Source organism: Bacillus rossius, chromosome 6 (assembly GCF_032445375.1).
Source record: "Bacillus rossius redtenbacheri isolate Brsri chromosome 6, Brsri_v3, whole genome shotgun sequence".
Lineage (NCBI taxonomy): Eukaryota > Metazoa > Arthropoda > Insecta > Phasmatodea > Bacillidae > Bacillus > Bacillus rossius.
Window position 1 is genome coordinate 68,813,675 of NC_086334.1, and position 15,509 is coordinate 68,829,183.

Sequence of the window (15,509 nt, forward strand, 5' to 3'; positions counted from 1 at the left end):
TCTTTAATTTATAAGGAAAAAATATTTATTATAACGATCTGTTTTAAGTCTATCATCATCGTATGGTTCGCACACGACTCGTAAAAAATTCGTAAACCATTCACCTAGAATACATAGAATTTTATGTTAAGTATACATTTAATTCTTAATTCATAAAACATAATTTCCAATCGTAAATCAGCTTTCAGGTTAATGTCATTCAGTTGTTTTTGTGAATACAGTAGACCTCTTTCTATTTGTTCATCAAATTTAGTTTAGTTCTGGAGTTGGTACACTGTAATTTTGTAAATATTATGGTAGTGCCATTTGTTTGGGCCATTTCAAAAATGTAATGTTCACAATTACCGAATCACAGATTTTAGACGAGAAATATGACACCTAAGAAGAAGGTACATTTTCCCTGGCAGATATGAATTTTCTATTTAATAACATAATTTTTTTTGCATGTTAGATGTTCACATAGAATGCCTTTGACTTTGTAATTCTTCTTATTATCTCACCTATTTCTCCCATGTACTTTATAAATACTGAGTCTGTGTTAATGTAGAATGAAACCCAATGCTATGTCGAACATACATCTCCTTGCCTCCGTGTATGAAGGTGTGGCGTAGAATCCTGATGTAACCTTAAGGGACTCGATATTTCCGCTCTAGTAAATGTTCAGCATCGGGGTTTATCTAAAAAAAAAAAATTGTCAGAGAAAATCAGTGAAGTTCCAAAAATTTTATTTGGTGATATTACTTATATTGTTTAATTACATCACAAAATAACCTTTTGCAATTTTGAACTCATTCTCAAAAACTTATATATTAGGGAGAGATAAACAAAGTACTAAAAAATTACACCTCTGAGGTAATAAACTTAGTGTTATTTCACAATTAAAGGTAAATTTTACAGAATCATCAATAAATTCGTTCTAATTTATATATTTTATTTTTGCAAAATGAGAATCTGTAAAAATATTGTTCATTTTGATATGTACCATTGTGTCATTTCATGCCAAATCAACAGTCAGTAAACTTAACCTTTTGAAATTAAATTAAACCCTAAAAATTCTCCCTTGTGATTGTCATGGTTCCAGGCTTGTAAAGTAGAAGCTACAGGTCGTTTGAGGGTCCTCATACTGATGAGTCAAAATTTTTATACGTGTGGCCCAAGTGACTAGGTACTCCAGATGTTGTCACGGATGATGTTATCTAGGAGAGAGGCATGCATGAAAAAATATCTAATATATGTCCAATAATATCATTTTTTTTACTTTGTGAAATTTTTTCTTATCATGTGGTAAAGCTATAATTGGTGGTAGTTTTATTCCATTAATGTATGTTTTCAAGGTTAGATTTTTGCAGATGTTGCTGATTTTTTTTTTAAAAAAAAGTTTGTTGGGTTGGGTTACTACATAAAAAAAAAAATACTATGTAAACTCTTGAATATGTGATTGATTTAACTGACCTAACCTAACCAACCATAAAAACTGTAAATTACTGGTGAATATAAAATATGTCAAGAAGTAAAGAAAAACATTTTCATATTTTTATTAGTTTTTTTTTCCCATTGTACTCCCCTGCTAGATAATTACCTTTAGTAGTACTTTTGAGAGAAGCACCCTGCTGTGCTTTCCCACCACGTTCACAGCCTGGGAGCATGACGCTAATCTATCGCTCTACACATGCTGTAGTGCTCAACTAGATGGCTCTCTCTAAATTATAGTGTCTACAATGAATACATAACTGAATCCATTTGACATATGACTTCATTGTCAAGTCACTCTTACTGCCTGTTTGGTTGCAGACTCCTGCAACTACTTCTGAGTCATCATCATCGTCCAACAGTTCGTCGTCTTCATCCAGTTCTTCTTCCTCGTCAGGAAGCGAGTCCAGTTCCTCCGACTCTGAAAACTCCTCCTCACAAGCGAGTGTGGGCAAGAGTGGACGAGCATCGAGTGATTCAGACACTCGCAAAACTCAAAAGAAAAATGCACCTGTATCAAAAGCGCCATCGCACAAAGGGAAATCTTCTAATAATGGTGGGCCTCACGAAGCTGATTCAGCTAAGCCAAAAGAAAAATCATCTGGTAAAGGAAGATCGCAGAAAGAAAAAGCACAGGTGTACTCTTCAGAATCGGACGACATCCCCATAGTGAAGCCCACCCAGAAGCGAAAGCCACCGGCAAAGCCCAAGGCAACGGCAACTGTCACACCGGTCACCAAGGCTGCAAAGCCAGCTGCTAAAGCAACAGTCACACAAAGACTCACAGCAACGAAAAACTCTACCGGGAGTAACATTGCAAAGAAGCCCGGTGCGGAGAAAGATGCCGTCAAAAACTCGACGACCGGCAAGGTATCGGACATGGCCATGCAAAAGAAGGTGAAGACGAAGAGCATCTTCAGCCCAGAAAACAGCAGCGAGAGTGACCACCCTCTGTCACCCCCAAAGCTCAGCCCAATCAAAAATACTGCTGTCAAGGTGCAGCCAAAACCAAAGCCGAAACTCACGAAGCAGGAGCCGATAATAGTCCCCCCCAGCAAGTCTGGCCCGAGTTCTACCACCTCTGCCACCGTCTCTTCGGATTCATCGGGTGGGTTTGTTGCCTTTGTTGTCTTTTAGATTGTTCTGTGAAAGCTTTCTACATTAGGTGGCATGCTGTTTAATTCCCGCAAGGGGGGCATATGTGAGGGTTTAAGCTATGATGGAATCATAGCTTAGGCATTGCAGATACTGTTTAGCTATTGAGACATACATCAACCATGACATGTTCAGGTATTCTGAGCTTGATATGACTGGATAAACACACACATAACAGGAAAAACAGATTTTATTTTTTAAATATTTGCAAACCTACAGTGTCCTTTGTAAATGATTACTACAACAACTGGATACAGTTAAAAATAGCATCTCTCACAATCTAGACAGTACATCATAGCTGCTGTAACATTAAATCAGTAACAAATACTGTAAAATAACATTTAAATAGTAGCTGTGACTCACAAGATAGAAAAGAGAGATAGGTCAATACATCAGTTCATCAATAATTAAAAACACTAAGTCCACTCGTAAAAGTTTATTTACAATATCTGACTCCGAACCAACTACCACACGGACCTGGTGAAGTAAAGTAATTTCCAAGCACATCTCATGCATGTAAAAGAAGTCGTCTTATCAGCCCAAAGCTACTTTGACCACCTTAACTAGCCACCCCATACCACCGTACACAGGCAGGCAAATATGTATCTAGGTCCTCAATCAGTATTGCAGGGACTAAAATCATTCGTGTTTCACAGCTGCATTATAACATACTGCTACTACTGTCACTGCTTAAATGCTATGTACACCTATCCCTCACTTAGCACGTCTTCAGATTGCTCGGATTCATTTAGCGCGATGTGAATTTTACTGCCCCAGTCTTTTTGTAAATTTCAGTTAGCAAGAAATCTTGGCAGGCAAAAAGAAAAGTCGTGCACGACGCCACAAAGTCTGTTTCAACTTCTGTAAACAACAGATGTGCCGTAGGATACAGTTAGCCAAACAAGGGGGGGAAGAGATGCGCGCGCAGGTCTGTCTATGCTTTCGGGTGTTGTAAAAACATCAGCTATGGCAAGTTAAATTGAGGCTATGGAGTGTAAAGAACAAAATGTTTTTACGTCCACGCGTATGCCGCCGTGCCGTACCGTTGTTGCTCGGCCACAAACCGGGCCGTGAACTCAGTCTAGCCAGTGGCAGGGAATTCACTGAAACAAAAGCAACGTCTGCCCATTCAGCTGCTGGTAACTGTACTTGCTTGATTACTCATAATGCATCGTGTTCAAGTATTTGAGACCAAACTAGAAGTATTGTGGAGCGCAGATTGTCATGAAGGCCACGCATATGTTGGTTGCACTTTCATTTTATGCAAGTAAACTGCGCACAATCGTACGAAATAAGGACTCTTACCAAAAGTTATGTAAGTCTGATGCTGTTGGTTGTACTAGCAGGATATGTTTGGCATTAGATACCGGAACAGAAATGAACAGATGATTCACGTGGCAAAGGTTGTTATATGAATATTGGAATGAAAAAAGTAATCATTTGCCTGACAGGATTGGTGTGAACTAGGTGGTGATACGCGAATAAGCACTTTAATTTTTGAAAAATTAAAATGTTATTATCCGGACAGTAATATCGGTTTCCCTGTCAGTAAAGTTTGGTTTGGAAAGGTATGCGACGTGAGGTGAATGTCACGCCCAGGCGGGCAAATCAGCCAGCCGACTGACGATAAAGTGCATAACCACGTATCTCCCGTTACACTGTGTCGTATTTGACATACAATGTGCGATGGGTGGCATATAAAGATAAATGGTGTGTAACAATTATAGTTGAGTGTTATTCAATGGATTTATATTATGTAGAGTATATTTTCCTACACATTTTTGGAACACATTAAATAAATAAGCCTTACTATTTATGAAAACTAATGCTTCAGAATACGTGATTTTGAATAACACGAGCATTTTTAGGAACGAATTAGTCGTGCTAAGTGAGGGATAGGTGTATGTAATTGAGGAATTAGCTGCATTATCAGTTATTTTAAGATGTTCAGCTTAAATACACCGCAATGATTCTGTCACACTGTGGTACTCACTTCCCCATCTGACACTGTAGCACTCGTACATGCTCATCATAACACACTGATTAAACCAGCTACAGTCTATTTAATACTAATGTACACATTTTCAACAGTATTACAATAAATTATTCAAGCTACACATTACAACATAATAATAGAACCAAGTAACAGCACACACCACAAGCCATGTACAGCAACCTAGTAATGAGATGGTCTATAATATTTAATTATTTAACTATCACAAATAAAAATAAAAATATATACAACACTCTGGAACAAGGTCAAATTTTGTAGTGACTTCAATATTCCATATCCAAAAAGATATTTGTGTAAATTAGCAAGATGCCAAATAGTATGAAAAATTAAAATGGAGCATATTGAACTACAGCATAATACCCATTTAAAAAAATAATTTTTTTACTGTGTAGATTCAAATATTTTACACTTAATACATCATGAAACAATTTCGAAACCTATGAAATCATTCTCTATTTATAGAATCGTTCTCTGGCAGCACCTACAGCTCATAACAGCATTTCTTTAATAGGAAGGCTTTTAAGTCAAAAGTATGGAATTGGTTGACTGATACACATTTAAAACATTTGCATTAAATTACAGGTGCTAAACTAGTTAAGAATAAACAGAGTCAAGACACCCATTAAAAAAATAGGTAATAAAAAATTTAAAACTTTTTTATCTTGTGGTTTAATTTTTTTTTCTTCAATTTCTTAGTCTTAAAAATGTATTGTATTAACTTTGAAAAATATTGTTTACCATATCTGAAGTAAGTAATTTTATTTAAGTTACATTAATCATCTTGCAAAATAAAGATAATTTCTGGTAAAAAGAGAGTCATTGTAATGATTATGGTAATATGTGTATGACATAGTGTGGCATGCAGCACTTGAGCTGAGGAAACAATTGGCCCGTGGAGGACCACTGGTACAGAACACACAGTCAGAAAGAAGTTTTCTTCGCACATCTTGATCTGTAGATTTCAGTTGACTGGTGGGAGGCCTCGCTAGCTGTGTCCTAATGTGGTCTACCGAGGCACTCGGTGGCTAGCTGCCTGACGAGACTCGTGTCCGGGGTCCAGCAGACAGCAGCTCCGACACCGAGTCCTCGGCAGACTCTGCGTCCAAGAAGGCGTCGGTGCTGAAGAAGACGGGGGCGCCGAGGGCTCGGGCCGAGGCGACGGTCCAGCCCAAGGGCTCGGAGAGCGAGGGAGAGGCCGCGGGCAAGAAGGCGGTGGCCACCAGGAAGTCGACGCGATCGTCCAGCGCCCGGCGCAGCAAGCACCTCGTGGGGAAGACCAGCGACACGGAGTCGGACACAGGTATGGCCCGGCTCTGCGCTCCAGCTCACGACCACCATTACTGCTGATCAGGAAACAAGGAAGATGTATTAAAAATTGTGCATGTGGATAACGTCACTTTAACAGTCATTTATCTTGGGAAAACATTGGCTAAAATACACATTAAAACATAGAAGGTTAGTTACCCAAACTCTCAGCATTGAGCCCACTCGCTCACATGCTGAATATTTCAATGCACTTTTGTGAGCTTACTATAATGTCACTTATGCTAAGAATTATTGGGAAAGAAGTATACTCATGGCACACTCCATCTTGTGTGTAGCAAAGAAACAAAAATTTCCGTGAATTCAAAAGAAAATAGTTGTTTGCAAAAGTATGTATGTATATTGTTTGCTTGTGAATAGGTCAAGAAGAGTCACTGAATTTTATTTTGGAATTCTCTTACTGTACTGTTGAAATTAATTCCATAAATATTTAATAGTTATGTATAATAAAGAGCCTACTTAAAAAATTGTGTTTTGTTAGTTAATAAATTACAATATTCCATTCGAATTTTTGTGAAATGATGTAACTGTCTTGCATATGTATATTATGCAGTTTTAAATAATGTTTATGAATTATGAAATTGAAATACTAATTCCATATCCTATTTCAGAAAGTTAATTTGAAGTAGGTTCATATAGATACCTAATCCCTATTGAGGCCTTCAGAGACGAAGAGAGGTGATGAGTTGCTAACGGAGCACTGGTTGAATGAATGGATGCAGAATCCAGAGCACCCTGGGTAACTCTTCTGTGCTTAACTACATCCGCCAGGTCTTGCTCTCGAAATATTCGGGTTCGACTCCACTGGAATTCAAACCACCCGGGTTGTCTGGCGGAAGGCGACTGACCTGACCTCTCAACCCCTGTGGCATTCTTTTGGGATAAAACAAGAAATTTCAACAGAAGTGAATCTTCTTTCTTATATATTGTTAGGTATAGGAAACGTAATCTTCTTTGCCTGAGGTAGCAGATCAAAAAATACATATGCAAGTATGTGAGTGCTAAATTATGCTATTGCACAAGAATGCATGTGTGAAAGTATGCAAGTGTACAAGTGTAAAGTGTGCACGTGTGCAAGCATGCAAGTGTTCAAGTATGCTACGTAATTTCTACCTCTCCTCTGCGGTCTGCTCCTCTGTTGGTTCCCCCATCACATAGCTAACTATTCCCCTCATGCAATCTGAATTTTCTTAATGCTCAAAAATTTTAGCACCCTCAGCAAAAAGTTTCACTTAAAAAAAAAATTATTATGCTAACACTTTCAACTTATGTAACTTAAATTCACTGAGTATGAAGTATTAAATACGTCATACAGAGGGACAAAGAACTTTATGCAGAATGTTCGCAGCCTTTCACTGCCATTGTCTGGTGTAGCTTGGCTTCTGGGTTGTAGCCGTGTCCTTGGCAAATAATTTACAGACGTTTCGGTCGACATTGCAGTCGCCATCATCAGGGAGCAGTAGCCCAGAAGCCAAGCTACTTCAACTTTATGCAGAGTCGTATATTTAAGCAGCTGACATGGAAAGTATGTTTATTACTTTATTTTTTAGTTATGTCAATGACTTAATTACCAGTTAGACCTGATGGGGATGTGTTGTGAATAATGAGCGAGTGTCGTGTGTGAGCAGCGGAAAGCAAGCCGGCAAAGAGGCCCGCCGGAGGATCCAGGGCCCCCGTCAAGCGCAAGAGCAAGGGCCGAGGGAGCGGGGCCAACAGCTCGGCTCAGGCCCAGGCACAGGAGGAGAGGAAATGCCCTGTGGAGGGCTGCAACTCCCAGGGACACCTTGGGGGACGTCTCGACAAGCACTTCACCGTGGAGGCGTGCCCTCTCTACCACAACCTGACCGTGCAGCAATGCAAGGTACGCTCTTGACACATTCTCCAACCTAGTTGGTAACCGCATAGAGTGAAGATGCTGTTCGCTTCCTCGGGTAGGGAACACACAGTACAGATAAAACTAAGCAATCTTGTGTCTGTGATGATCGAAGTGATCCAAAACAGTGTGACATGGCTAAAGTCGTGGGCGATAAGCTCCGAGAAGAAACGACTGCGGTGACTGCAGACGGACGAATCTCTCATTCAAAAATGTGACATGTGGTTAAATTTGGGGCAGAGGCCCAGAGGCTTAGGGAGTGGGGGAACTGGCCTCTGATTGGCTGGAATAGGCTCGTGAAGAACTTGTTCCGCCCACCAAAAAAAATTATGAAGCTGACTGGTTGCCTAGATTTAAGGTGCATCGGTGGTGAAAGCAGTGCGCTCTGTCAGAGAGCAGGAGCAACCGACTCAGTGTTAGTATGCCGAAGTACCGCGAGGGTGAACTAGCGTAAGCCTGGTCCTTATGGAACCTCCTGGCTAAAAGGGAACAAGCGAGAGTTGATGGTAGCGGCCGGTAGAGGTCTCACTCCAATGCCGAACTAAGGTAAGTTAGTTCGCTTTGTCGTCCGGAGATGGCGCAAACAAGCCGTTTGTCGGCCAGCGGTATGTCCAAGCGCCATAGTGAGGTTAATGGGCCTGGTCGTTGCTCTGACAGGTGTTCCTGGAATAGGAGTGGTGGTGGGGGATACTAGCTTGTGAGAAAAGACTTACGCCAGGCATCGAAACATGCCCGACGGTACTGGAACATAAGAATGGGGCATGACTGGAGCTGCCAACCTCAGCCGAGGTCTGAAAATTGGGCTGCTGTGGGCAGCAGCTGAGAGGCGCCCTCCCGGTTCCGAAGTAGGACACTTACTGGTCGGGTTCGTGACTCGAGGCGGGGAGAAATGTGGCGACTTTCTAGCATAGGCGAAATCGCAGGTTGAAGCGTTGGAAAAGAGTGGTGGGACTCTAATAGAAAAGATTTGATCGGTATACACAATGGTCTAACAAAGTTTATGTTAGAGAATTTTGGGTGAAAAATACATTTGTGCCAAAAATTTCAAATTTACGGCACATTACACAGAACTACTGCAGTTCTCTGACACTTCATCTGTTGTGGATTATAACAGTGTGCACACTGTTCACTTGACTACAGCACTGGATACAATTTAGGTGTCTGTTACGGGCACAATATCAGTTTTGCAATTTCATTTTACAAATTTTATAAATGAAAGAATGTATATTAACAATTTTCCACTGTTTTCTAAAGTCCTTCCCACAAGGAATCTTGGGATGTCGACATAGCAGGTGTAACCTTGGCATATTGGAGCATGTTGAAGGAGTCTTGAAGCAAATACATGAGGATTAACTGTAGTTGTGTGATTGTCTGGTCCAAGTGTCATGTCAGTGCTGCTATGACGGCTCTGCCTGACTGTGTGTTTGTGAGTTGTTACGATCCCTCGCTCTTCTTAGTCCCATCCCACTCTTAGATTGCAGTGTGGAAGTAAATGGGCACATTCTCTCTCTCTCTAACACACGCCGATTGCCGTTAGCACTGTCCTTGTTTCTTCGTGCGTTGTTGCCAAATATCAAACGAAATTAAAAATTTTAATTTTTGGACCAAGCTTTTTTTCATATTGTATAGCATCGAAATACGCATCAGGCAATGCTTATTTTGAATACTTAACAATATTTTAAGTGTCCGAAAAAAATTAAAAAACATAACTTTTTCGCTGCGAACTGTTTTGAAGTATTCCGATATGTTTCACATCAAAAATAAAAAACCTACATGTGTATTTCATTCAGATTTTTTTTATTAATAAATTAATGCCTTAGGACGCCACCAAACAAATGTTAAGACAAAAACTGTACAGGTTTCACTTAAATAATTCTTTTAATATATTGAAATGCATTTTCTCACAAACTGACACATCAAAAAGTTGACCAGTGGAAAAATTTTTTTCTATTAAAGATAGATGGGGGACGAAAGCATGAAAAATGTTCACAATGAATTGAATTAGTTTTTAAAGGCAGCTCCATCTCAATTGCTTCTACAGTTGCCGTGGAAATAGCTGTTAAAGATGTGTCTTATCAGTACAAGAGCGTGCGCTGCCGTTGTAAGAGGAAACAGGGTCGTGTGTTTAGATAAGTGGGGTTCTGTCCTACAAGCAATTTCTAATACATGGCTTCCTTAGTTAACAAAAATTTTTTAATCGATTCTTGAACATAATATGTAAAATGTATGAAATAAATACAAAGGAAATTAATAGCAATCATGGTACAAAATTTTGAATTATTTTTCTATCCTTCTCAACACCAAGCATCTTATCAAACATTGTTTTAGACAAAGTTTTGGAAAATAATTATGATATTTACAAACGATTTAAACAGATCTGATAAGGTGTCTACTAAGGCAGTTACTTTTTTTGTCCGGTGAAAATTTTTTTCGAACCCATGCAGTAATGGCTGGTCGTATCAAAAATTTATTTAGAAAACATTTTTCGGCATTAGGTACTCCGAGTTATCATACGTTAAAACGGATTAGATATTATTCATATTATGGGAGTTGTTGCGATTTTTCTGTTTTTCAAAAAATCTTCCCCATTTCGAACTTATTGTTCGGATTTTTCCCATAACTTACTCGACCGAAAATTTCCATTACCGTATTTTATTTATCATTTTGGACATGACTTGTCCAAAAATATGGCATTTATCGGACCCATGAAAATGTGATATATATATATATATATATATATATATATATATATATATATATATATATATATATATATATATATATATATATGGGATTTTTAGAACATAAAAGAAAACTATAAGAAATTTTCATCTACAATAGATAGTTTTTATTTCAAATTTACATAAAAGTGGTATTATTACAAATTTATATATGTAATAGTATAAAATATTAGAAATTACGATATGATTTCTTAAATGCTTCTTGTTAGATCCGAATTACAAAGACACGCATCTCCTGAAATTCGTAATGTGTTAGAGATTTGGCAACAGCGCGCGCCATAAGCCGTGTACTGCAATCTAAGAGTGGGACGGGCTATAGATACACTCAAGTCAGATACAGTGATGGTAACCTTTGTTCGAAAGTGGGACCTTTCTAAGTGTTATTCACTCGTTCAACATGGCGTGGAGACAAACCAATCAAGGAACATCTGGCCTGTAATTTGTACAGTGTAACATTGCAGAACCCTGCCCTCCAATATAAATAATTTTCTTTTAAACTTCTTTTATGTGTAAGCAGTAATAAGTCAAATGTTTTTTGAGTGATGTATAAGTTAGGAAACAGTATATTCAGAAATTATGGATACTAGTATATGTTATTTTCACCTGCTATGTTTTTAAGAAGGTATTGAGTATTTTATTAGACATTTTCTATCGTTAGTAATTTTTATGTAATTATTCACAAATGAGCCGTTGTACTAGATTTTTACCTGTTTAGGCCTACTTTTTCAGGTTTTTTCTCAATAAGTTTAATTTTGTAAAGTAATTCGTATTATAATTATTGTTCTTAAATTTTATTAACGTGTTGTAATATAATTATAAATCACGGGACTGTGTCTGGGCTTGTGTGATGGTTAGAAAGAGAGGCATGAGAGGCCTGTAAGTGGGAGTGAGAAAGGAACAGTGCTTCCCCGCCAACGGAGATAAAGACGGTAATTCCCCCCCTGTATGGGAACTGAGTGATAACTGCTCTCTCACGGTGTGGGAGAGAGAACGAGAATGGGAGTCCCCGATTTCGAGGTGAAATTGAAAAGAGACTAATCAGGGGAAGCCCAGAGTTCTGTGTGTAAAAGGTTTTTTCATGTATTGTAACTTGTTCTGTGATTGGCTTGTATCTGTAAGAGTGAAAGAAGCGTGCGTGTGATTGGTCGGTGAGGTCATGTGACGTCTACTCCCTGCGTGGAGGAGACCGTGGCAGGATTTCACCAGTCGTCTGTCGAACGCTGGACGAGTAGGTCGCGTTCGATGGCTTCTCGCTAAATTATAATGTAATTTACGAAGAGATAATTTCACGTTGGTGGTCGGAGCCAGGCCTATTATTAAATCAACCTAATTTTTTGTATATTTCGTTTTCGGGTATAATTAGAAATTACGGCCACCTTCGTAGGCGTTTTGGCTCGGGGCGAGATTCGTTTTCGCTGGGTGCGGCCCTGTTAGAGGTCGCACCATCTTCGTGTACTTGCAGTAAAACATTACTGAAGGACTTAATCGACGTTATTATTTTATTATTAAATCTCATCAAGCGAGCTACCAGCAGTTTTTCGACGGGCAGATATATGTGTGAAACGAGTGAATGAAACATTGAAAGTGTTCTGGATTTTTCGGTGCATCCTAATTGGAAAGAATAAAACAAAAACTACAATCAACGTTTTAAATCTTTTTATTTTGTAAGTAACGAACCGTTACAATTGGCGCCCGGCCGCGCAGCTTGAATTTGGACACGACCCTGAGATTAAGACGGACTTTTCGGCAGAGAAGGAGAAATTATAAACATTCGTAAAACAGTTCGTGACTACGATAACCTGAAATAACAAAAGTCTACGACTAATTTAGAAGAAAACAGCGGAGTGTTTCCCGAACTGTCGGCACAGCTGAGCGACGAATGCGGCGAGAGCTGACTGGCTGATGCAGCGAACGAAGAGTTCCTGAGACGGAGGAAAGCGGTACTTCGAGGGACAGAGCGGACCAAAGGCACCATGGGACTTCAGGCCTGTCTCAACGCGGGACTTCAGGACCTCATTGCCAGACATCGAGATCGTCACTTCGCGGGACAACGTGAGATGAGTCGCCGAAAATAGCAAGTTGAAAAATTGAACTAAATTGATTGTTTACATTATTTTTCTTTGGTGCTGAGCATTTAACTAAGATTTGTGTTAAAATTTTGTAATTTGTATATTTCATTATGACGATTAGTAGCCCAGTTGAGGTTATGGGGGGGTCAGTCCAAATCTTGCAGTTACTTTTGTCAATGAACCAGAAAATGGAACAGGGACAACAGGAGTTAAAACAGAAAATTAAACAGGGACAACAGGAAATGAACCAGAAAATTGAACAGGGACAACAGGAGTTAAAACAGGAAATGAGGCAAGGACAACAGGAGTTAAAACAGGAATTAAAACAGGAAATGAAACAGGGACAGAATGAACTTTCTCAGGGACAAAAAGAAATCAACAACAAAATTGAGGTAAATTCACAAGAGATTGCGAAGGTTAGGAGCGAAATAGGTACATAGTTGCGACAGGAATTTGGCAGGGTGAAGAACAAATTTGACGACTTTAAAATTAATAAACAGGTAGCTACTTGTACCAACAAAGTAGATGAGTGTGCAAATAATATGGCAGAGATGCAAGTGGAAGGGGAACAAACTAATTTAGAAACTTGTGAAATGAAAGTAATAGTGTCAACAGAAAATATCGAATTTGTTGGGCATGATGTAAATGAAAAAAATAAACATTGAAAACACATTTGAAAAATTTCATGATGAAGTAAACAGGGAATGTTCGGATAGTGTAGAGAAAACATTTTGTAAAAATAAGAGTTAATGGACATGTGAACAGGATTTTATGTAAACAAATGAGAAAAGTAGAAATTGAAATGAAAATGTTCTCAGATAAACTTAAAGATGAGTTTACTGAGGAAGTGATCAGTGAAGTGAGTTTTGCAAATTGCGGAGAAATCATAAAGGGGAGATTTTGTCAAAATGTAAGCAGTAATGTACGAAGATGTCGGTTGTGTGTACCGAATAGGTTAAAAACTAAAACTTTCGCACTGATCCATGTGGAACTTGGATTGAAAAGAGCTGTGCAACATGGTCAGAGGTCTTTTGTGTGGAAGCATGTGTACAGAACTATTGCCGAGATAGTAAACTGTTTTTTGTTCTGTTCAAAGGCAGAAGAAAGACATGGTAAATGTAAAGGAGTGATGCAAAATCTGGAAACAGTGTGTTTGGACTTGTATGGCCCACTGCCAAGATGTAGGGGTGTAGTCAAAACTAGTTTTGTCGTGTTTGATGTTTTTTAAATTTTTTGCAATTTTTGTCATTTTTGTAATGTTTTTCAGATTTTTTTATTTTTTGAATTGTGTACTTTTTAATAATGTTTTGTATTTTAAGGGTTTTTGTATTTTTTGAAGAATAGTTATAGTATAATATAGGAATGTACAAAATATTTATGACAGCAAATTTTTAAGATGAATAATAAGGGTTTTAAAGAGAAGGAAGATAAATACATCAAAGTTAATGTGAATATTTTCTGTTGTAATAGTAATAATGGTATTACCGTATATACTCGTGTATAGCGCGCCCTTTTTTCCCCTCAAGTAAGGGAAAAAAATAAGGATGCGCGCTATACACGGAAAAAAAAAAAGGGGGTGTGGTAGGGAGGAGGAGTGGAAGTCGTTAACTGCCAGGTGATTGTTGACGTTTCTGGCCAGCCCCCCACACATACGCACAAGCAACAAGGCCTCTCTTTCACACACACACACGCAACCTGGTCTCTCTCGCGCGCGCGCACGCACGCACGCACGCACACACACGTGCGCGCGCAAGCTCGCACGTCTCATTGTTTATTTTTAGACCTCCCCCTCTACACAAAGCCAACGCAGCTAGTAAAATAAAAGAGAGAGAAAGAATGTTGTCGCCATTCCCCCTCCCACTTCCTTCGCTTCCTCGTCCCAGCTGCTACCGGTGAGTCATCTAATCCTCCGCGCGTCTCTGTTACTGCCTGCCTCCCTCCCTCCGCCCAAGTACCAGTTGTGACGATACAGCGCTTCATTATCTTCCGTCTACACAGCAGAGTTTAAGTATTTTCCTGACGCATCACCACACATCAATTTAAATTATCATTTGTTTCACACGTACAGGTACCACAAAATGTTAGTAAAATTTATTTATGGGGGAAAAAAAAATTTTCTTTGGAATTTGTTGCAAAAATCGTGGTGCGCGCTATACACGAGGGCGCGCTATACACGAGTAAATACGGTAATTCTTTTGAGTAGACAGTTACTAAAATGCTTTACATTGTGAGAATTTCATTGCACTTGGGTAATGTTTGGTTTGTTTAATGTTGTGTCATGGGAAGATGTTAACTAAAATTTATTATGAGTTATGTTTTCGGAAAATGATAGAAGTTTGAAAATGGTTAAATATTCTAAATTAAAATGCCACACATATTGGTAATACTAAATATTTGTTTTGGATTAAATAACAGGGTGTCAATATCTTATATTAAAGGTATGAAATGTAATGCTAAACGTTAATGAATAACAGTCGTCGAGTTTTGAAGCTGCAGAAGCATTTGTGTGTTCATGATGGCCAGAGTTTAGGTGAATTGTTGGTATTGCCCTAAATAAGCAGCAAATGTTTTTTTTGTGTAATGTGGTTTGTGAGGCAGCTGGGGTGCCAGGAGGTTAATTTTAAATATGTTTCCGGCATGGAGTCTGATGTTTTTTTTGCAAGGGTGAGTCCCTTCTCCTTGGTCGCTCCCACCCCTCATCAAGGTTAATTTTATGTGCTGTTGTTGCTGAAAGGGGAGATATTGTTTGAAACCTAAGGAAGGGCATTTGTTCATGTAATTTGTTTTTAAAGAATAGAAGCATACGATTGTATCTTAATGAAGTAGTTGTCATGCCATGACTATAGAATTGTCAACTTGTTGTT

General features: G+C 38.8%; 1 protein-coding gene across 2 annotated transcripts in view; it reads left to right on the plus strand.

Moving 5' to 3' along the window:
• Positions 1-301: 301 nt before the first annotated feature.
• LOC134533285 (histone acetyltransferase KAT7) overlaps positions 302-15,509 on the plus strand; it is a 438,198-nt gene continuing 422,990 nt past the window's right edge. For both annotated transcript variants that reach the window (XM_063370739.1, XM_063370740.1), the window contains exons 1-4: positions 302-389; positions 1,792-2,578; positions 5,703-5,939; positions 7,591-7,823. In XM_063370739.1, coding sequence (XP_063226809.1) covers positions 372-389; positions 1,792-2,578; positions 5,703-5,939; positions 7,591-7,823 — 1,275 coding nt within the window. In that variant the 5' untranslated portion in view covers positions 302-371. The remainder of the gene's footprint in view (positions 390-1,791; positions 2,579-5,702; positions 5,940-7,590; positions 7,824-15,509) is intronic.